The sequence below is a fragment of the Neolamprologus multifasciatus genome, chromosome 15 (assembly GCF_963576455.1).
Source record: "Neolamprologus multifasciatus chromosome 15, fNeoMul1.2, whole genome shotgun sequence".
NCBI lineage: Eukaryota > Metazoa > Chordata > Actinopteri > Cichliformes > Cichlidae > Neolamprologus > Neolamprologus multifasciatus.
Window position 1 is genome coordinate 37,938,037 of NC_140453.1, and position 24,422 is coordinate 37,962,458.

A 24,422-nucleotide genomic window follows, 5' to 3' on the forward strand; every position below is an offset into this window, starting at 1 on the left:
CGGTTCAGTCGGGGATGTTAGAGTGAAACATTAACGTCCGATTAGGATGGTTGGAGAATAGAGTAATGGACCTGTCTTTTAGAACAAGATCTATATGGTTGCCTCTGTGCTACATGAAAAGATTGGTGGTTTGTGGTCTGGAGTTAAGTCCTTGTCTTTACAGTGCATTTACAGTGACATGCCTAGTTTAGTTCTCAATACCAACACCATACTTCAGATTTGGCCATTATTAGGTTAATATTGTGCAGTCTTAACCTTACATTTTACTTGACAGCAGGTAGGTTGGTAAGCAGCAGATTTTAGGTGCATTTTGCCTCGTATTCTGTAGCAGTTAGCCTCTTGTATCCAATTCTTTTTGAGAATCAAGCTGTGATTGTTATTTCCCTTTTTGAACAAATAGAAAATGACAATTCCCATTTTTACACGGGAATAAGGGAAAAATTTGCTTGTCGCTCTTATTAACCTCGTGTTCCCACCACCCCCATCGTTGGATTTGGATGTGTGTACTCAAAAACAAATTTGCTATCCATTGTTTGACATCCAAGACACTGAGAGCGGGGATTTATGTGGGGTCTCTAGGAGTTCTGGGGTCCTGAGGCAATTGCAGTAAATCATCCTTGGAAATGACATGAGCCACATACTAATAAAACCAGCAACTTTAAAAGCAGCCATTTATAATTTAAGTGCGTCAAATACTTTTATCAATGACTCAGTATCATTTGTTGTTGATGTTGTAGCTTGTGTCACACCAATTTAATGTGCAAGAGTAAGAGTGGTATGCAGCAGCTGTAGCCAGTAATATCTAACATATGATTTTTTTGAGTATTCTAGCTTTTGAAAGTGCACTTAATTACCACTATATTACTATATGGACTGCATACTCAGACACACCCTCTTGGCAATGTAAATACAGTACTGTATGTTGAAATAGATGGAAAGGCTTTTGCGGCAGGCAGAGACAGAGGCTCTGCTCAATGAGCATGAGCTTTTAAAGACGCCCATAAATAACAAAGAATCCTTTTGTCATATGGAATTTGCAACATTAAATCTTAACTCCAATCGCTATTTATTATTTGCATAATAACTCTCTCTCTCTCTCTCACACACACACACACATACACGTACACATACACACACACACACACACACACACACACACACACTTAAATATTAGATATTCTGACTTGGCCTACTTTAGGTGTGCAGCAAAAATGCAATGCTGTTCAGGATGTTGACTGGGCATGCAAATTGTCCAACACATGCACAAAGCATTTTAAAATGTTAACTTATCAGGTCTCCTTAATAGAAACAGCAAAGGAAGAACAGCACAAGTGTAAGTCTAACAGCCAGAAGACTGTGAACCTGTGCAGTGATACATTATCAGCAGAAAGAAGGCACACAGATAAGGTGCACAGATTATGTTTAGGGATCCAGTTTACCTCCAGAGATAAAGCACAGTGCTAACATGGCCTTCTCCCATGCACAGTAGCTCAAAGCAAAGGAGAAAAAAGAAGAAAATAAATACACATCCAGTAGCACTTTGAAAAAAAAACATGTTTGAGAACAGCTCTGGAAGCAAATAAGCCCCACCCATTCAAACTGCATCCCCCAGCCTGTGTAAATAAGCCATCGATGGCTGTCACAGAGCTGTTACACTGGCCAGGACAAATGAAGATGCAGGTTGCTGCATGGCCTGCCACTGCCGACCGTAATTGCAATCTTTCAGACGGGAAATGGCAAATTGCTCCTGTCATCATTAGCAACCAGCTAAGACACAAAACAGACACGCAAGCTTGCAAACATAATTTGCAGAGGAACTGCTATGGAACACATCTGGGGCTTTCATGAGGCCACTGCAGGCTGACTGAACAGGACTAAATCAGGCTCTGGAGTGTGTTGTTTTTCCACTTGCATTAGTAGCTGTTTAAATGCATGTGATCTGCGCTGCGTTTATACAGCAGCATGGCAGACTTACTTGTGCACGCCACAGACGGAGGGTCAGAGAGTGCTCGGTAGTAGCCGTCCTCACAGTCACAGCGCCAGGAGCCTTCGCGGTCATTGAAGCTATGCACCGGACAGCGGGAGCACTGAAGGTCCTGCGAGGAAGACTTGTAGAAACCCCGACCACATGCTGTGCGGAAGGAAGCGAAAAAAAACACTGAATCAAAAACACAGTGTAGAAGTCTGGCGATCTGCAGGTTATTTTCTTCATAAACTAATGAATGCATTTCCTGTACAGAATCTCAGGAAACGCTCAGAAAGGTCTTAATAATGCTCTGCTGCCTAGGGCAACAGCTGCAGTGCTTCAGGTGTTTTATTTTGTCCAACCAGCAGTAAAAACAGAGAACAGAGCGTATTGTTATCACATCACATTTAAATAGATATATAATAAATATGTTGCTTTAAAAATAACGAGTAATCTAAAAAGCTGACAGTTAATAATGTTTAACTCTTTCAAACAAACTAAAACAGGTGACTGGATGGAGACTGACTCATCAGTAAGATTAGAAAAGTGTTATATAAATGCAAGTACAGCCTGTGCCTATCTGTTTGTGCCTGCGCTTTGCACATGCAAGCAGATGATGTAAGAAAATGTAACAATAAACAATTTATAATCCATTTCCTTCGGAGCTAATTGAGATTAAACCAGAGATTTTTAGGTTTGGGAGGGGTAGTGATAATTGCACCTGAGACGTCTCACACAAATCCCACGCATGCAATGTTTCCTACCTTTGCTTTGAATGCACAGACTAGTTTGTAATAAGTTTTGTGAACAGTATAAGTACACTGCATCTTTGCTCACTTGGCTACAAAAATCAGCCCTTTTTCATAATCTTTTCAGTCTTTGTCATTGGATTGGAAGAGCTCTCTCACTCTCTCTCTATACATCTCTGCTGTGTGAGCAAACAGTAAAGCTTCAGAGTGTGTCAGAGTGGACAGTGGGAGAAGAAAAAGTGAAATGTTTTCTACTGCTTCCAACTTTTTTCTCTGAATGATCATTTTACATAGAAACGCCCTTCCCCTCCTCTTCGTCCTTCCTCACTTGCAGGTTTGATTATTCGTTGTAGATTACTATTGAAGCTCCAAAGCCTAGAAAATTGTATTTCAACGTAGTACTAGATATATGATATCTAATATCCAAGACTGGAAAGAAAAGGTAGCTATACATTAATGTAAAAGACTGGGCTTTGCTCTCTGATCTCCTCAGCGGACCGATTTCCAACTATATTTGCAGTTCAAAAACTTCCATATGAATCACAGATGCCAGTTTAGAGTTATGTCTGGGATTAGGTGATTGATTTTTACCCGTCATCACCAAGGTTGTGTGATCAGTTGTAATATCCGATATAGAATAATTATTCAAACTTGACAGTACTGAGTTATATTACCACCAGACAAGACATTAAAATGACCATCTGCGACAAGTAACTATAATTCTGCATTGTGCTAATATAGACAGGCAGACAGACAGGCAGACAGACAGGCAGACAGGCAGATAGATAGATAGATAGATAGATAGATAGATAGATAGATAGATAGATAGATAGATAGATAGATAGATAGATAGATACTACTTTTTATGCAGCACTATATACATATTAAGGTTAGGGCAACTTAGGCTTCTGAGAGTTAACAGAATCAATTATATGTCTGACAATGCAAACAACTCCTGAGTAACATACTGCATAATCCATTAAAGACGAGGTATGAGATATAACCTGTCACCATCCCCAACCATAAAGTCGACAGCTCTCTGAAATTCTCAGAATTTGATTTGCTATGTCCCAGCAGAGCCAGGTTCACACAGGATCATATTCACTGATGATCTCAGCAGTCATTACAAATCACTGAATGTCTCGAGGTGATATTAGTCCTGTGCAAACAGAGCCTCAAAGAGTCTCAGCTTCATAGCTGAATTCCCATCGTGGAGGGGGCATGACAGAACAAACCACTGCGTTCACATCTCGATGCAGCCAGAATTTGAGAGAGCCTGCCCCCTCAGGCTTCATCAAGCAGGCTTAGCTGTGAAACGGCACTGCAAATCTCAAGTTGAAGCTTTTGCCCAGAGACGAACTCCTACGTGAGAGGGAAATAACAAGACCATTTTTATTCCGATTAATCCACAGGTCAGCGAAGGGGTTTCACTTGTTTACAACAGCTCATATTTGTAAGAGGAAATATTCTTCAGTAGACAGATAAGCACATGTACTGTATCAAGCTCGAGCAAATTGATCATTTCATTGCTTCACCTCTGACCGAGCAGGTAAGCAAAGAAGGCTGCTGATATGACTGATCGCTATTTGTGTTGTGGGGTATTGAGAATGATGCTCCTAACCCTAACTAATTCACACATACAAAATGATTTTCTGGTTCCAAGTAATGCCACCAGATATAGTGACTCATACCAACCCAGTGAGAAACACACAGTAAATGTTTAAGGACTAGCAAAGAGTCAAATCTCTATTCAGGGCCTGGAACTCAGCTAATCCACACTGGCTGGCTGTGCGTGTGCAAAACGCAGCAAAAGCATGGTGAACAAACTGCAACCTGGGCCACATGACTTCACAAACAATCTGAAAGAAATTTATACAGCTCTGCATACAAACTATCAAATTATACTAAAAATGCATTTTTCATGAGCCACGGGGGGAAATGAGCGATGATTTTCATGCTTGCTGCCCCTATTCCAAATCTTGATTCTGTTCCGCTAGCTTTTTCTTTCTTTCTTTCTTTCTTTCTTTTAATTTCCTTTGGCTCAACGTCTCTTGAGACAGATTTGTAATAAGGAAGACAGATAAATCAGAGTTTTCTGGTTTTAACACTTCCAATGCAGCATGAAAAAGAGGCCAAGGCTCAGGGTATCCCTATTTCAGCTACATGAAAGCCCTGTCATTCTCTATTTATCAGGGTGCCACAGTTTTGTGAAACAAAGGTTTTTTTTGTTGTTTTCCCAAGATGAAAAACAACATGATTTTATCTTTAATCTTTTTTCTTTACCTTTTTTGGCCAGTAATTGAAAACAGAGCCATGAAAAGGCTGTCAGCAGTGGGCCTTTAAAGCTGACCATGCAAAACATATCAATGGAAGTGTTTAATCTTCATATGTAAGTTCTTCATTGTTGTTGATGTTGTTTTAATGTACTGTTCTCATGACAACACTTGACTTGCAGAAGAATAAACCGTGTCTAGTACCTGATCCTCAGTGTAAACACTTCCCATAAATGCTGATAATGATGCTTTCTACAGCAGGTTCAAAACTGCTAGATCTCAGTGCCTTTGCTCAGCATGCTGGGATTTTTAACATTCTGATAAGCCAGCGTGTCTGTTTGCCTTTGGTTTCTGAGAGCTCAACTGCTGGGTGGCCTGTGTGTAGAGGGGGAAACACCCAGCTTGGACTGAGACCCCCACAGCCACCTCCCTCCCCTCCAGAGTACAGAATAACAATGCGGGCCTTCAAAGAGGACAGTTTTCAAAATTAAACACTGGATAACTCGTTTATTGTAACGTGACTCACATGTTAATGTTACAGTGTTTCTTATCAGTTAGAATTTATTACTGATTTTAGTTCCCAAATTCAAGGTGTTGGTAGTTGAACATGATCTGAGGTTATAACAGTATTTTTCCACATTTTCTGACATATATATTTATATACTGACAGAGTAATACGTAATGCCCATTGTAAAAATAATCCCTGACTCTTCAGTCTGTGTGATTTCATAGAGAGGCGCTATCGTGAATATAGTCATGTGAAGCGCAGAGCTCTGTCTGTGAGCGCAGCAGTCTCACTCAGCTGCTGTAACTGTTAGAGGCAAGCAAGCACAAAAAGGTGAGAGGAGCTCAAATGTGAGCAAAAACCATAATGCGTTCCCTCTATACTTACATCTAAACATTTAACTATGTTTAACCTCATTATGAGATTTTATATAAACTTACAAACCACTTAACCTGTTTGGGTTTCTTCCAAAACCCACAGCAAAATGCCTCACAATACACTCCAAACATTTTCCTGAACCACCGTGTAAAAATGTCAGCCCATGTTTATAATCCATCAAAGCTGAAAGTTTTGTTTTAAAAGTCTGTTTCTTAATATTCTTTGAATGGTTTATTAATGTTTTATCAAGGCCTCTAAGTAAATGCCATGGTCAACACACTGGCACTTTTCCAACTGTATCATAAAAATTCCCATAGAGACTGACCTGAGCGCTTGTGCCTCCAGTCAATCTGCACTGCGTATGCCAGGTTACAAAAAACTGAGAGGTGCATCACAAGGCAAAACAATACCAAGGGACACTGCACCACACTGCACTGATGACAACAGCAAGCATAAACTAGAGATGGCACGATACCACTTTTTTATGTCCGATACCGATACCGATATCATAAATTTGGATATCTGCCGATACCGATATGAATCCGATATAGTGTGTTTTTTAATCAACAAAACGTTCTTTTAATATCTTGCTGCATTTTGTATAAGTTTATACTCAAGTTTAAATAAATAACAACACTAAAGCTATTCTGTTATACCTGTATGTAAAAAATACACTGCGTCCAAAATATGTCATAGTTCAGCAACACTGATCAATCTAATAAAGTTAAACCTGCTCCATCCTCCCTATTCTGGTATTTTAAAGAGTACTTAGAAGAAATTTTAAGCAACCTAACTAAAAGGGTTGCAAACTCCCAGCAAAAAAAAAAAAAAAAAAATAGGGAACCACCCTCCACCTCATGATGCTTAATCGATGTAATCAAATTTAATTTGATGCAGGGGGAAAATGCACAAAAATAAATTATTTTTCAAGAATAATTAAATAGATTCAACATCTTTCTTCAACAGAATTGCAGACTGCACAGATGGTATCTTCCCAAAGGAAAAAGTAGTATAGCTTACTATACAGTTACTAAGTATACAGTTACTATATATAGTAATGGACTTCTATATATTTTACACAAGATTAAAACTTTGGGTGTAAGAGTCAGATAATTATTTATTAAAAACTAGACATTTTAAATGAGAATAAGAAAGAAAAGTATGTCTTTGTGCCCCCTTTTCCCTGTTCATGCCCTATCGGCCCCCCTGGCTAAACTTTGCTAGATCCGCCCCTGCACAATTACCAGCCGTCAGCTACGTAGAAAAGGATCCTGGTCTAGAAAGTAATATTAAATAAATTCTAACAACAGCTTATCAAGCTTAAACGTGCTGCTGTTGTTCAGCCGCTGGTTTCCTCTTTCTGGTGAGAAGTGGGCCAAAAACTAAGAAGAGAGACGGTCTGGCGACAGAAAAGCCGATCAGCTGATCATTAAGCAGTTTCAAGATTGAAGTAGCAGCAGGAGAGAGAGAGAGAGAGAGAGGCAGTCGCTCCAGGTATGGTTGTTAAGCTTAACGTGGGAATGCTTTACAGACATTCAGAGATGAACTTACACACTTGCTTTACTTCTCTCTGGGAAAACTTCTTCATAGATGAAATGCTGGTTTGGTAGCGAGGCTACAAATACACACAGCCGCTCTATCACGTGATGCACACTGCTGCTACGTGTTACGGTTATGAGCCGAGTTACGCCGCGTAGCAAGTTTTGTGAGGTGCTTTTTTGATATTTAATGGATCGGATTACATTTTTTATTTCTCGCCGATATCCGATCCAGTAATTTGGGTCAGTATCGGACCGATACCGATACGTAATATCGGATCGGTCCATCTCTAGCATAAACTGCCTGTTAAGTTAGATCTAGACTTCTGGAGGAAATCTATGGCGTAACTGGAAACACCTTTTAACCCTATGCTGCAGCTACACTGTACACCATTCAAGTCATTGCGGGCAGCATCGACCTGACAAGTGGTTACATTTTTCAAGAGGTGCATGTCAGGTTATGTGGAAAGGTATGGTATAGGGTTAAAAGGACTTCCCGGGTACAATTTAAGTCATAATGTAGACACCGACAGACGTCCAAATCATGCATTAATGTATCTCTAAATTCTCTGGATTTAATTCTTATTTCTTTTTGCTTCATGTTGAAGTCCATTGCAATAACCCCCTCCCTTTAGTAGCACTGTGTACAATGCAGCATTGCCCAACTTGACCTTAACAGAAAATAGAAAATAGAGACTTAATGCTCAAGAAAAAGTTTCTCTTCTCCCTTACTCGTTGGGAGTATATTTCTACCCATACCTAATGGACTACCTAACCAAGGAAGCAAATGAAGACTCTAAAAATAGCAACTACAGGATGTGAAGAGGACATTAACATTTTAGGTGGACACTACGGTCCTAATGTGGGCTTTTACCAGCCTTCAACAAGTAATTCTGTAGCGCTATCCTCCACATGGAAAAGTAACAGTAAAAGGGTTTAAGTATGTCAAATGTGGACAGAGGAGATCCTGATCAAACTACAAAAATAATTCCCAATTTTTTTTTCTTTTTTGTAATAACCTCAACTTGCATTTTGTGCTCGGGACTTGGTTTGGTTTCTCTGCTTTTGTTTCTTTTCAGTGACAACTGGTTACCAGTGTGCCTGACCGGGTTTGGCATCCATAAACGTTTACAGAAGCAACAAGGCAGCAAATGAGGCCTCAAAATCGAATGCCTGTATGACATGGGCAACTAAGTGGTTTTGCAGCTCTTCCCATCACTAGCAGCGAGATGAGTGACAAGTACAAATGCAGCCATCCTATCCCAGCTTTCCTGTCCCAGCAGCAGCACGGTGACTCATTGCTGGCAAGTTCCCTTTTTCCTGGCACCAGATGCCAAAGAGAGACATTCTTATTTGGGAAGATAGTGATCTTTCTCCACTGACCCTCCAGCAACACTTTCTTTGGAAGGATATAGCTGTGAAGCAATTATACCGAGTCTGTTCACCAAGTAGTTTTCTTAACTGACAATGTGACTGACACCTTAGTGGCAAACACTGACACCCAAACATGTAAAAACACTGCACAAACTCTGGACTCTGTTCACTTTACAACTTGCAGTGACTTTGACAAGGCGACTCGCAGTCCGTCGTGTAATTACATTTGTAGGGATGAAGTGTTTTAGAGAGACTCTTTGGGGAAGGGCCCATTTATGTAAGTCTGATTTTCTTCTTGCACAGATAAAGGCTGACTGCCAGCTTGACACAGGGCCTGTTAAAGAAGCTGAGCAGCAGACACAACAGCAAGCCTATTTACGACTCTAAGAAATTAGCCAGTCCTTAGAGAACTGGGCTGAGGTTTAGCACAAAGAAAGAGCGAGAGAGAGAAAAGTCTTACATTCCAGTCGGTTCCTCGGGTGTATACAGAGCCAGCATCTGTAATTTCCCATCCAGTGGTCAAGAAGTTTCATTCAGTGATGTGATTTGGGGGGTGGGGGGGACAAGCTGCAGTCAGCAATTTTACACAGAGCCAGGATGAGGGGCATGACAAAGGAAAGGTCCTCGGAGAGGTGGGGTGTAGATAATCAAACACTCTTGTGACTTTAGTGTCTCTATCAGCGCAGACACTGGCCCAGAGAGTAAACCAAAGTCTCCTTATCTTATTCAGACACACATATACAAGAGAAGACAGGGGAACAGATTTCTGTATTTTTCAAAGTTCTCAGTTTATTCCTTTTCCCTTTAAGTTGAGCTTCTTAACATTCCTGAATTACATCCAATTTTTCTCAAGCTTCAGCAGTGTCATGACACTCTGGGTGACAGACGGGGGTGTGGGGGTGGTAGTGGCTCCTTACTCAGCAGCCTGACATAACCCTCTTTGGCCAAAATAGAAAATGGTTATTTTCTTGTTGGGGGGGGGGGGGGGGGGGGGGGGATTTTTCTCTCCACTTAATCTTCTGACTTTGATGACAAACTGAAATTCAAATTTGTCCGCTTTAGTGCTTTTCCTGGGTTTGTTTTTTGTGCTGTGTTTGCATTGGCTGACTGGTAAAGTGCCAACTGAAATGAGTCTCTGAGATCAATAATTAAAAAGAGCAAAGTATCAACAGCTGGTCAAAATCTGACAGAGTTTTGTTTGAGGTAACTTTGGAAGTGCAGCATTATATAAATGTTGTGTTACTATGCAGGAGTTTCATTTAGGATGAAGTACAAAAACACATGTGATTGTTTAATTATTGATGCACAAAAAATATTCTGAGCAAAACAGATCTGAAATGAGGATTTATACAAGAAGACAGAGAGACAGAGTGTGGTGCAAGAGTTCAAACACTGTTGCATATGATGGTTTGGGTGTGCCCTTAAACTGGACCAGACACCATGACAGGCCTAGACAGAGGCAGATCTTTAGTGCTGTATGTCCTTCTAAGGAATGAGGTAGGTGGCTCAGTGTGTTTGCCCAGATAAATGAGCTATAAATGTCATATTTTGTTTATGATCCATAGTATTTAGGACTTACTGTAAAGGTATTGATGACAACTAGTGTGGATATGGATAGAGGAAAAATGATAACTATACAGATTCGTGTGGCAAAGCAGATCAATGTGAATAGATGGGATCTTTACATATAAGGTATGTATGCCATGCAATAATATGTGATATTTGATTGCTTTCAAAAATATTTTATATTTCCGCCAGTATTAGAAAAACCTGCCAATGATAGTCTGTCTTAAAAGAATTGGAAACTGATCTTCTTACTTGCTTACAACCCACAAATCCAATTAAAGTTACAATCCTTGTTCCTACTGAGCAAAGAGGGGACAAGTTGGTCCAAACAGGGCAGCTGGGATATTGAGTTCCCCCCCCATCTGTCTCAATATTCTTGCAGACAGGTCTAAAAGTGAGCTGGAGTGTGGGAATGTGGGAGACTCTGTCTGTTTTTTGCAAACTGCCAGAGCCAAAGTGAGAATGACTAGTGCGGGCCTTTCTGTCTCCACAGTCTTCGCATGATGAGTCCTGTCAGGGCCAGGCCTTCCCCCTTTTTTTTCGACTGCCCTCCCGTCCGGCCTGATTATGTGTTAAATCCGCCCGTGTGTCAGGATGGATGTGGAAAGAATGTATGCTGAAGTGAGCCGAGCTGGGCTGCAGGGACCCGGAGAGAGCAGCCTGGAGATAGCACCCCATTAGAGTGATAAAAGAGCCAGAGGGAGGAAAGCAGCCGACAGGACCAACATGCACAGCCACTGATGAATGCCAGGTGGAACGGGTCAAGTGTGATAAGGGAAACTGTTTATTTTCTTATTTAAAAAAAAAAACACACTGTTTTCTGTGGCCGAAGCCACAGCGATAGGGAAATGTCTTTATAAATATCGACTCTAAACACAGGCACGGTATGGTACCATATGTGGCGCCTTTCGCCTCTGGTTTATGACTCTGTTTCCTCCCAGTGTCTTTTCCATCATCTGCATAATTCTGACATTCACTGTCAGTTGGCACACAAGGCTGTGTAATGCTGGAAGTTTTATTTATATTCTGCAGCTGATTACAGAGTTTGGGGGATAATTGTAAACCTAACCCTAACCCTAAATAGGTGGTCTGTTCACACCTTCTTTCTTAAGGATACGGCTTGAAATCTGTTTTCAAGGCCCTTATTTCATAAGAGTTGTGGATATAAGATTTGTACTCCTAAATGGGTGTGCTAAAATATTTAAGGACAGAAACACCAGACAGTTTTCCCAGATAGTGTGAGGAACTGGGTTTAATATAGGACTGACTGCTCATTTTTTTTTCTCCATGGCAGTTTAATCTACCCATGCTTACATGTTAAATGTTCCCTAAACACAATATATTTGCTGATGAAAAACTACCAACTCTACAAGTAATGTAATAAAAATTTTTAAGTAAAAGACATTTTTCCGGCACTGAATCCCCTGACTAACCTTGTCCTACCGCCATATTTTGGGTGGTGCGATGCCAAGAGCCACCTGTAAAACAAATTCTTCTTCTCTCTCTCTCGATCGCTTCTGTTATGCTGCACTACTGTTGCTAACATTAATACTGTCAGAAACATGGTCTGTCAGCTATTTCAGCTGCATATTCAGGGAACCATAAAATGCTATTTAAAACCCCAAATCCAACTATACGTTTTTAAGTTTTACTTTCGAGGCATGCAATTAGGATGATGACATGTTCGGAAAACCGAGCGGGCCAATGACGTCCTTCTCTGAGCTTATTTCTTATGCATTGATATAGCTCAGGGTCTACGTGCATTGTTGTGATTAGATGTGACTTATGTTCCTTGCCTCAATAAATAGTAGGCCTCGACGTGGAATTCATCAGACTCTGTTTTTCATCAGGCGCTTTATGCATGCTGAACTATGGCTGCATCTCTTTTATGGACTAAAGCCTGTGGTGTTTTCCGCCGCAATGTAAGAGGCAGTATATCTTTAGAGTAATCTGAGAGCTACGCAGACATGCAGACCTGGAAAAATCCAAGCCGAGTATATTTCGTCTACTTTAAAAGCTAAAGGACAGCTCAATTGATCTCATCGCAGAGGTGATGTGTGGATTTTTTTAGCTGCAAAGATTTTGGAAAAATCGAGTGCACCTTCAAGGATGACATACGTTATTTATTAGGTATGAGGTATCCAAAGTCCCCTAATAAAACACTGTCAAATTTTTTTGGTCTGTAATTTTATTGTATTTTTCCCAGTTCAAACGTGATTTTGGTTTTGAGTGTGATCACAGGAATAACAAGCAGAGCAGCAAGCATTTGTAGAATTTTTTCTTCTTTCCTCTGAGTCCAGTGCACCACTCTATACCTCAGTGATTTATAAGTTAAAAAGAGACGCTCAGCAGCTGGGTTTTGCCCACAGACATGTTAATCTCACACCTATGAGAGGCAAGGCAGTTGCCCAGCCTGGGGAAACAGTGGCAGAAATACACAGAAAAGGATGAGAACAAAGTCTTTTGTAAAAAAAAAAAAAAAAAAATCTCTTCATGGGGCAGAGATAGAGTTTCAATGTCAAACCCTTTTCAAACAAGCTCATTTTGAACAGCGACACCTCCCAAAGGCTTTTGAGGAAGCAGGGAAGCAAGGGCATTCAACAATCGGAGCCAAAAAAGAATGAATAGGAGCCACATAAAAACACATACGAAATGGTTAAAGAATATGATGTCATGTTATGATGGTTCTCCCCCACCAACCCTCCCCACCACGACATACTTGGAATGATTATGTCTGGCTGCTGCTGCTCTCAACACATCTGCACAACCAGCCCATTCATCGGAGGTACCTGTGCTTAGTGGGAGATAACTAGCTTTCCACGAGAAACAAAAAGAAGATTAGCTCTGCCGTACACTGTGTTGGAGGGCATGCAGCTTTGCCCTCCAAAAGCAGAGAAAACCTGAAGAAAGTGCCTGCTTTGGTTGTTCACATCAAAGATCAAAGCCAGATGCTGATTAAGTCACAAAAATCAAAGTTAAAAAGTGCAGGAGACATCTAAGCCAATTCTCCTACAGTGACAATTAAAGGAATGTTTTTACAAAGTTTAAACTCATTAATATTTGTTTTAAATCACTCTCAGTAAAATTCCCCCTTTGAGCAGCTGAGCACGAGAAATAACATTCATTTGTTGTCATATTATAGGACAGGGCACGTCTATTTTTTATCCCCAAAATAGAAAGGATGTAGTTGGTTTTGTCTTGCTGAAAAGGAAACATAGAATTACATTTTCAGATTAACTCTAATCTGAACCTCACAGAGGAATTGACTTCATCAGAGCCCTCACCGACAGCTATACAAATGGCAAACAACAAACTCACCTCTTTTCTCCTTCATTGCAACTGCTAATTTATTTCGTGGTCTTGGTAGAAAAAAAAGTATTTGAAGATTAAACGCATTACATCAGTGAATGGTCTCTCAAACTGCCTGGCCTGCATCGTGAGTCTGCACACAGACCTCTTGCTTCTTTAAGTTATCATGCGGAGTGAGCTTTTGAAATGGATTCTCAGTGACATGGAAAATGTCCCTGCCTAATCGTCTTTTGTTTAGTTCATTTAACTCACATGGAAACAAGAGAGTGGGTCCTTAAGCCCAGCCGTGCAGGCTACCTTTACGAAGGAGGCGGCCACCTCTAAAAAGGAGCCTTGCTAAAAGACACTGCAGATGAGACCAAGACTTTGCATTCTCAGGATGAATACATGGGGTCTAGAGGTCTGACCGATCGAAAGCCCCCCTGGAGCCCAAGCGAAATCAGCCCTGAAAATGTCCCCAGTCAGCAACTGAGCATTATCTACCGTTCTAACCTGCCCCCACCCACCCCTCTCCAATTCCAGAGCTATGACAGAAAGGAATGAAACACTAGTCTGTAGCCAAAGCGTTCCCTTGAAACAGAAAGGGAGTAGCTTGGCCTCAGATGAGTGCTTGTACAGATCTACTCCTACAGGGCTGGTTCACTTTTGTATCAACAGTTGGAAAATGAATCACGACTATTTTCTGACTCTTTTTGTAAACCGCACAATTAATCAGGTAATCTGAGTAATTATCAGATAATTTAGTAATGAACATAATTAGCAGTTGCATTCCTAAACAAATCAACTCCTGTTTCACAGAGAATGGTTTATTTTCAGACAACGATCCAAAAGAAACAGCTGAATTTCCTGAAACAGAGCCATCCTCAGCACATCTTAAGTTCTTCTTCCTCTGGGTGTAAGTGGGGGGAAAAGTGAGAAGTTATGTAATAAGTTATTGATTTTCCTCTTAAAGGGAGACTGAACCAAAGAGCCAGTGGTCTGAAGCCTCCCAGAGGAGCAGCCCCACTGATAACACTACCCTCCCTGCTGCCTCTTAAGATGGCAAGACCCCAGGCCTCGTCACATATCACTTTCACCCTCCTGCCACGGGGACACAACAGAGAACAACAAAGACAATGTCTTCTGACATGGACTTCTCCTGTCTGACCACATCCCTCTCTAGCAGTCAGCACCAAGCAATTACAAAAAAAGACATCTGTGCCACAGTTTGGATAGATAAGCAGGACAACAGCATGGAAGAGCGAGAAAAGATGAAGGGCGCTGCACTGTGGGGGGGGGGGGGGGGGGGGTGAGAGGGTGGGGGCTCCTTTGCCATGCAGGGGGGAGGGAAGCCAGAGAGGTGACTCTGCTGGTGAGCAGAGGTCAACTGTGCGAACATCCATCTTCTTCTTGACAGGATCCTGTCAGCCTGGGTGCTCACGTTACTAAACACAACAGGCAGGCCTCCATTGTGGTGCTGTGCTGGTCTGCAGCCATGTGTAAATGAAGTTAATATTCCCTGACCTCACGCATGGCCAAATGTGGACCCCAGTGTCACCTTGGAAATAACGCTATCTGTCGCAAAATCACAAAGCGTTCCCTTTCTGGTGGTTACAAAGTCTTTAACTGACCATATGCTTTTGTTTGTGTGAGAATGAGGAATGTTTACTCGGATTCTATTCATGCAGTGCAACGCAGGGTCTCAAATTTGAACTGGCAGGTCAGATTTTTTTTCTTTCCAATGCTGACATGAAATAGCCGGTTGGTCCAGTTTGCACTTATAATCACACGTCTTCCATTCAGAATGGTGAGCCAGTAAAACTAGAAATCCGTCTTGTTTGCATCAAAGCTAGAGGTAAATACAAAAAAGAAGTATCAAAAGGGATCCAGCTGCATCCGTTTTAAATGAAACAATGTGATCTAATTAATTAATTAATTCCTTGTTCTTGTGTCAATCTATCACTTTCCCACAGTTGTTCGCCTGCCAAGTGTTGATAACCTTTACATGTTCTAGGATGAGCAGTTCATGAAAAATGTCTGAATTTCTGTGGTAGAGTACAATTGGCATTCCATCTGGTCCTGTGTCTACAGAGACTAAATTAGGCTAAAAATGTATGGCATGTCTAGCTAAGACAAGCTGTGAAAATGGCATAAACCTGAACTGAGAAGAATGGAAACAAAACAAAAACTGCCCAGGGCATCTATAAAGCTTAAATATCTTCATGAAACTTGTTTTTAATGCTGCTCAAAGAGTCTAATGCATCAGTACCGCTAGTCTACAGACATGAAAAAGGCAGACTCCTGGCTTTCTCTAAACTCAGTTTTCAGGATGTGTGAATAAGACGTTAAGTAATCGGAATATTAACGTTCAAACAAATACAGTGGGGCAAAAAAGTATTTAGTCAGCCACCGATTGTGCAAGTTCCCCCACTTAAAATGATGACAGAGGTCAGTAATTTGCACCAGAGGTACACTTCAACTGTGAGAGACAGAATGTGAAAAAAAAATCCATGAATTCACATGGTAGGATTTGTAAAGAATTTATTCGTAAATCAGGGTGGAAAATAAGTATTTGGTCACCTCAAACAAGGAAAATCCCTGGCTCTCACAGACCTGTAACGTCTTCTGTAAGAAGCTTTTCTGTCCCCCACTCGTTACCTGTATGAATGGCACCTGTTTGACCTCATCATCTGTATAAAAGACACCTGTCCACAGCCTCAACCAGTCAGACTCCAAACTCCGCCAAGACCAAAACCAAAGAGCTTTCGAAGGACACCAGGAAAAGAATTGTAGACCTGCACCAGACTGGGAAGAGTGAATCTACAATAGGCAAGCAGCTTGGTGTGAAAAAAATCAACTGTGGGAGCAATCATCAGAAAATGGAAGACATACAAGACCACTGATAATCTCCCTCGATCTGGGGCTCCACGCAAGATCTCATCCCGTGGGGTCAAAATGATCATGAGAACGGTGAGCAAAGATCCCAGAACCACACGGGGGGACCTGGTGAATGACCTGCAGAGAGCTGGGACCAAAGTAACAAAGGTCACCATCAGTAACACACTACAACGGCAGGGAATCAAATCCCGCAGTGCCAGACGTGTTCCGCTGCTGAAGCCAGTGCATGTCCAGGCCCGTCTGAAGTTTGCCAGAGAGCACATGGATGATACAGCAGAGGATTGGGAGAATGTCATGTGGTCAGATGAAACCAAAGTAGAACTTTTGGTATAAACTCAACTCGTCGTGTTTGGAGGAAGAAGAATACTGAGTTGCATCCCAAGAACACCATACCTACTGTGAAGCATGGGGGTGGAAACATCATGCTATGGGCTGTTTTTCTGCCAAGGGGACAGGACGACTGATCCGTGTTAAGGACAGAATGAATGGGGCCAAGTATCGTGAGATTTTGAGCCAAAACCTCCTTCCATCAGTGAGAACTTTGAAGATGAAACGAGGCTGGGTCTTCCAACATGACAATGATCCAAAACACACCGCCCAGGCAACAAAGGAGTGGCTCCGTAAGAAGCATTTGAAAGTCCTGGAGTGGCCTAGCCAGTCTCCAGACCTCAACCCCATAGAAAATCTGTGGCGGGAGTTGAAAGTCCGTGTTGCTCGGCGACAGCCCCAAAACATCACTGCTCTTGAGAAGATCTGCATGGAGGAATGGGCCAAAATACCAGCTACTGTGTGTGCAAACCTGGTAAAGACCTATAGTAAACGTTTGACCTCTGTTACTGCCAACAAAGGTTATGTTACAAAGTATTGAGTTGTATTTTTGTTATTGACCAAATACTTATTTTCCACCCTGATTTACGAATAAATTCTTTACAAATCCTACCATGTGAATTCATGGATTTTTTTTTTCACATTCTGTCTCTCACAGTTGAAGTGTACCTCTGGTGCAAATTACTGACCTCTGTCATCATTTTAAGTGGGGGAACTTGCACAATCGGTGGCTGACTAAATACTTTTTTGCCCCACTGTATTTACTAAACCAGGCTCTCACTTCTCATGTTGTAGTGGATATTTAAAAATGAGGCTCTGGATATGAAAGTTATACAAGTACCATTTATTCCAGCTTGGCAAATCACGATTTTCAAACATAATTTCCTTACTCATGCCTTAACTGCGGTTTAGTCTCTACTAACAAACAGAAATTAAAGCAGAACATCTGCATAGGAAATTCTACATCTGTTTTCAGCAGTGTAACTTTAGCTGAAATGTAGCACAATATTGCCCTTTTTATTGACCTGAAGCAGTTTTCTTTTCTACAGAACCTGCAATTCCTATTTGTATAATTTTCTCCACCTATATAAAGCACAGAGAAGCAGAGTTTGGAGGTAATACTTAAGAGCCCCAAAATGCTAGAAATTAGAAATGAGGAGTAGAGTGTTCATGCAAAAAAAAAAAAAAAAATGCAATGAATTTGGTTAAAGTAAGAAGCACAACACCTCCAGACATGGTCTAATTTAATTATTAGATCATTTTTCAAAATTACCTTGCATTAAAAAAAAAAAAATTCTTTTTCAATCAAAAGTTCAGAAATGGCTCCACCTGCGATTGTATGAAATCAGCTATTCTATCGATGTCTAGCTTTTTACTTGATAAATGACTTTAATTATTACGTTATTATTGGGCACAGCGCTGAATGCTTTTGGTTTTGTCTCGGGGTCCTTCTCTAAGTGATCACTTTTAAGGTAGTGCCAACAGGATTGGTGGAAACATTCTGAGCAGAAAATAATACATCTTATCTCAGACTGCTACCTGCCAGGCCAAAACAACAAGTAGGAAAAAGCCCTAGGCTGAGAAAGAATGCTACTATTCACAGGAAACAGGCACTGGCAGTGACAGCATGCAATCCCATCCATCACCAATTTATTTCAATCTTGAGTGATTTGGGCCCATTTGGGTCTCTTGTGATATTCGACACATACCTATCATTTGCATAATTAAGCTCCGGAGCAGTGGCAAAAGACAGCCATTTGGTGTATTAAATTCACACCTTATCAATCAAGGGAGCATCAAGATGTATGAGGACCTCCTGACTTCTTGGCCTCATTTGAAATGCTAAATACAGCCTTTTCTTCAAGCCTGGAGCTAGACCTGGCTGCCTGGTGGCTTCCATACACGTAAGCTGTCGCGGTCAGATCCCAACCCTTTCCCTCAGGGGGTTTAATCATCAATCAGTCTCCTACTAACTTCTGTCTAACTCCCTGACAGTCAAGATGGATGGTGCCAGCATCTACAGGATGCTGTATCCTCTCATTAGTTCTCTAGTTAGCATGCACCGATAGCAGTGAGATATGGCCCATTTTATCTGTTTTCCACCAGACAGCAGTCTCTCCCTTTTCTGGGACCTGGTCAACAGTTAATCATTTCTCAGGCACTGGTTACTTAGTACCACAATGATGCGATGTGTCAAAATTGGACAACATACATTCCCGAGATTGAGCGAAACAAAGACACCAGTGTCCTCCCACAAGGGCCCTCTTTCTGTTTAAACGACTCAGTGGCTCCATTGCCACCAGTGGCCAGCGCTAAACAGAACCAGCAGATGAATGGGCGCTATTTTCACAACACGCACTTCTTTGCAAAATGAAGCCTTCGCAGGCTGCGGGGACACTTCAACTGGCCTTTTTCAACAGCCATTACGCTGAGATCACTGAACGAACACGGCGCAGATTGCCACAAAAGAGTTAACAACGGACCGAGAGGGGGGGATTTTGTGTGTGTATGTGTGTGGGTGGGGTGGGGGGGCAGAGATGATGAATGAGTGGATCACAACAACTTTTGGAGAAGGCCTTTGCATCCACACAGAGGCTCCTCAAATTACATGAGTGACAGCTCAACTCGCTTACTCCACCCCCACCCTCCCAGTGCCCGCTTTGTAATCATAGCACAGTTGCTCGTTCTAAAACAGGCCAGTTAAGAAGTGTGTTAAGGAGTCAGTTTTCTTTACAATAAGTGCTTGTCAGATAACTACAAACCAAAGTCACCTTTTGGTTGTCATTATTTAAGGCAACACATGCTCAGCAAAGATTGAATGTAATGGAAATTATTTTCACTATCTAACATATCCAAATGAAAAGATTATAGCAGAATAAAAGGAAAGCCAAAATACATGTATGAGACTTTAATTGAAGGATAACATTATTTCAAACATGTATCCTTTTCACAAATAGGGCTTTATCTCAGCCAAAAACAATAACAAGAAGATCTTCAGAGATCACAGGGTTCGGGATTAGGACTGGTTGACCTTGACAGGCAAAGTGTATTTCACTAAACTGCAGAATCATTTAGATTTGCAAAAATCATTAAAACTTTCCAAAACACTAAAATGAACGAGCACTCAGATGTTTGCTCTGTCAGGAGTTGGGAAAGCAAAAACTGAACCTATTAGTAGTACAACACAGAAAATACTAAACTTCCCTGTGCTTTGCCCCTCTGTATAATACATTTTTCCAATGTACCAAATGTATAAACAGACATATGCTGGCAATGCTTCATTTTAACTCTTCACATTAAAAGTCCAGGAGTTAACATATCAACAGAAAAAGATAAAGTCACAAGATAAAGTAGGCTACTTTTACGGCACTAAGACAAACTGGTTCAAGGATCTCATATATTCTTCCTACGGTCACAGATACTTGGACTTATTGCTCTGCTGTTCAGCTGATAGAAATACTTTGAATAGCTTTTAGATTGTTCTAGGTGGAAACTACTGAATGGACAATTTGATGTCAGTGGAGCAACTGGAAGAAGTGCTGATGGTGCACTGTGATTCTCATTTTATTTAGATTAACTACCCCTTAATACAAAAGCATCTCATGCCTCAGTAGAGATAAAGCTCATAAAGGTGCAGTGTCAAGACTGGAATCTTGATCGGCACACGCATTAAGGTGCCTCCATCCCTCGGGTTTTTAACGACTAAAAGACTCATTGTGCTGTTGCCCACATCTGCAGGTTATTTGTTGTAGTTGACACATTAACAGATTAATTAATAGAGACATGCAACCATCTTTTGTTGTGAGGACTCTGTACCAAGATGTAATAAAAGGTAGTTAAAATGACTCTGACAACCCGGAGCAGTTGGTTGTTCTGCTGCACCACACTCCCCATGGAAATAAATTGTGTGCTTTCTTTCAACCTGAGTGCACAATCGGATCTTATGTGTGCGTATAAGAACAAAAGAACAATAAGAAGGGGTTTTGTGGGGTCGGATAAGCGATAGCCTCCTAACATTAGCACAACTTGAGGCAGGCTGTGTAGCTCTAAATTACATGGTCTAATATATTTCATTAGCACACCTCCCTCAGAGGGGTCCCTAATGGATGACAGCATGGCATAAAAGCTTGTCTGCCAGGGACACTAATTTGTTCTTAGACGCATTCCGTTCAATTATTACTGGCTGCTGCTCCTTATAAGCTGCTTAGATTGAGGTTGCTCGCTTTGCAAAAAAGAAAAAGTTTGGCTAATAAGGGGCGCTGCTTAGGTTCCGTGACCCAAGTACCTAAGTCGCCCCCTTTTAATCTGCAGTGATTTCTATCGCTCAAGTCAGGTGTCTACTGGAAGTAATCCTCTGGGAGTTCAGAGTGACAGAAAGCACATTATCGGTAATTGTAGTGGAACACTCGGCACCACAACAATCCAAAAACCAGCCTCCCTTCATAAATATCCCGAGGCCGAAATGCCACAGTACAGCGGCAATTTGTTTTCCCACTCTGTCTGGGTCATTTGGCCGGGTCACAGAGAATACTGAGTGACTGGATGGACTTCCTCTAGACCTGTATATTCTGCTAGTGATTGTCTTGGCTTCCAGCCAGTAACACAGAGAGAAGTGTTGGGAACTGCGGAGCTAAACTCAAGATATTATTTAATCCCAGTGTCAACAGAATCATGTCAATAAATTAAAACCCTCATAATCGCTTAATACAAAATCAAATTATTAGACTTTATGCAAGTTTATTCCTGTCAAACCAGCTCATGTAATCCTACTATCACACACAACTATACGTCCACCGGTGCCTAAATTGTCATTCACCTGTTTTGCATAATCGAATCACAAATACTATTAAATTCATTACCTTTTTTTAAATTATTTTTTTCATTCATAATGCAACTGAATTATTTATAAAATGTTGTTAAATAAAAAAAAGTCTGAGAATTTCTCCCAAAAATTACATAAAAAATAAATCAATAAATGAGTGAAAGTGACTCACGTTCACATGCATCTCCTTTCTGATGAAATCCAGCTTTGCATATACATTTCCCAATGGGCACTAGCCATTCCCCCTCAGCACTGCAGTGCATCTTAGGAGAGTTATCGGCTTCCTCCTCGGCATCGCTCACGCACATACCCTCGACCTCCACCAGTGAGGAGAACTCTGATCCCGTCACGGTGTCTGGGAACGTGGCCAGGTTCTCGATGATAGACCAACACTTCTTGTAATAAACTTTGACAGAGACCAGGGCGATGCACGCTCCTACATCCTGGAAGGCCAGGTAGAAGCCCCGCCTGGACAGGGGGCCAATTATGCGCACTTCGGTGTTCAGCTTCATCTTCCTCTCGCCTAGGTCACCCTGAGTGAAGCTTTCATCTGCTGCAATTGTGTCTATTTTCACATACTGGTTCTCCCGTAAGCTTCGTCCTACCTCTGAATCTGTTTCCTGGTAATACAAGTTGAATGTCTCCTTGCAAGTGCCCACCACACCAGGTAGGCTGTTACAATCCCTCAAAGTGAATTTCAGCTCCACAAAAATTCTCTGGGCATCGCCCTTCTCTATCCAGTTAGTCCGAAGCCAGTTATTCTGATTGGGTTCCATGACTTGGCAAACCTGGTATGTTCGGATGGGTGTATAGTTCTCATCCAAGCCGCTTATCTCTTCCCACTGAAAGAACACAACACAGATTTGTACATGAATGCATCCACACAGAAACAAACTTGAATGTGAAAGTAATAACAAAGATAGGTGTCTAATGAAGAAACTTAAACTGCAGGTGATTACACTGTAACGAATACGACAAAGGTTTATGAAATATAGTCATTTCAGACAGCTTTGTATACAAAAAACTGCAGAGAAGGTAGATTATCCGTTTATCGCACAAGCACATCTTTAAAGAATGATGGTGCTCAGTTTATCTGCTTGTGCTCACATTATTTATTTAAAAAGTCCCCCCCCCCCCCCCCCCCCCCCACACACACACACACACTTTAATCAGCAAGTTAGAAGTGGTTTGCTTGAGGCCTTTGTGCTCTGAATGCCAAAAGCCGGCAGAGTTTAGCCACAGAAAACAGCCTCTTGCATGCTCCATCTTTCCTCAGGACAGACCTCTCTGAGCAGAGGACTATAGCACATACATATTATTATTCCTATCACATATGTGAGACATCACAGATAGCAGGGGAAAAAAATCCAGATATATGGAGCACATCCGCATGCACTCGATGCGGTTCTGCTGACTTACCCCATTGGGAGGATAGGAGATCCACTCCAGTTCTGTCTGCTGTGCCTTGGAGTCCAGTAGAATCACTAGTGACAGGAAACCAAGAAGCAGGTGGTTAAATCTCACCGGGGCATCGGGCCTTGGAATTACTGATAGGCCACACATCTATACAGCACAAACCCGCGACCTAATTTCTGCCAGCAGCAAAATAGAAACGCAGAAAGGAAGGTACACACTGCAGCAGACAGGTCCTCATGATTAGAACTTTCTAGCTGACTATGAAAAACACATATGTAATAGGAATCACTACAAAAAAAATAAGCATTTGTATATAATTTATATATTTTCCTTTTTTAAATTAAAAGTAATTTTAGCATGGAAGTTGTTGCCTTACGAAGAAAGTAGCTCTTATTACCCTGAACTTACAAGTGCAAAAAGATGAAGGCTATTTTGAGCTCCAGACGGCCACAAAACTACAGCGAAACAATGTGTGACATGCGGCGTCTCCGCAATTTTAAAGGACGGCGGCGACGAAGAGGGCAGTGGGGACGCGTGCGAGAGCGCAGAGCGGCACCGCGGCGGCTTCCCGAAAAATGGAGGAAGTTGTTTCAATTGTATTTAATATTAGCAGACATCTACATCACGACGGGGACGGGAAGCGGCCACGGTGCACCGCCGGGGGAAAAGTCAATCAATAAAATCAATATTTACTTATTTGTTTATATTTTGCATATTAAAAAATAAATAAATCAAACGTCTGATGGAGGTCTACGAAATCCCGCATTCACCTGTGATTTACAATTCCTCACACCATTCCAGCATCTACGGTTATTACACTGTACTTTCCGCTACGAACACCAGTTCCTGCGGCTGACTTTATGCTTTTACTAACACGATCGTAAAATGTCATTTAACTCAATTCTGGCTAAATAAAGGCGCCAATTATTAGCTGTTATCGTGTATCTGAATTCCCTTCCATTTTAGTCTTCGATTGCCTTGACTCTAGACGACTTGAAAGTCTAAGGCAGATCATGTCTCCGCATCGTTCCACTGGATTTTCCTTCCAGGAAACAAGAACAGACACGACTGTCAAAAGCCGAGGACACTTTGGAGGAAATAACGCTCCGAAACTGCGTCCTGATAGAAGGCTTACTCACTTCCAGCGAGGCGAGACTGCCGCTGAGATATAAACCCACTTATGCCTGACAGACCGTTAATCTATAACCAGCAGGTTATTTGTACCGATTACCCACTGATGCTGGAACAAAAATAAAAAAACTAGAGCCTCTGCGCCTATTCTACAGCATTTAGTTGCCGTGCGTAAAAACACCAAGAGACCG

The 24,422-nt window shown here is 41.5% G+C and overlaps 1 protein-coding gene across 4 annotated transcripts in view; it reads right to left on the reverse strand.

Moving 5' to 3' along the window:
- The window catches only part of epha7 (eph receptor A7), a 94,185-nt gene that overhangs the window by 69,350 nt on the left and 413 nt on the right, over positions 1–24,422 (reverse strand). For all 4 annotated transcript variants that reach the window (XM_085132544.1, XM_085132546.1, XM_085132545.1 and 1 more), the window contains exons 2-4: positions 23,104–23,168; positions 21,857–22,526; positions 1,976–2,131 (exon numbers count right to left, since the gene is read on the reverse strand). In XM_085132544.1, the coding sequence (XP_084988670.1) occupies positions 1,976–2,131; positions 21,857–22,526; positions 23,104–23,168 (891 nt within the window). The remainder of the gene's footprint in view (positions 1–1,975; positions 2,132–21,856; positions 22,527–23,103; positions 23,169–24,422) is intronic.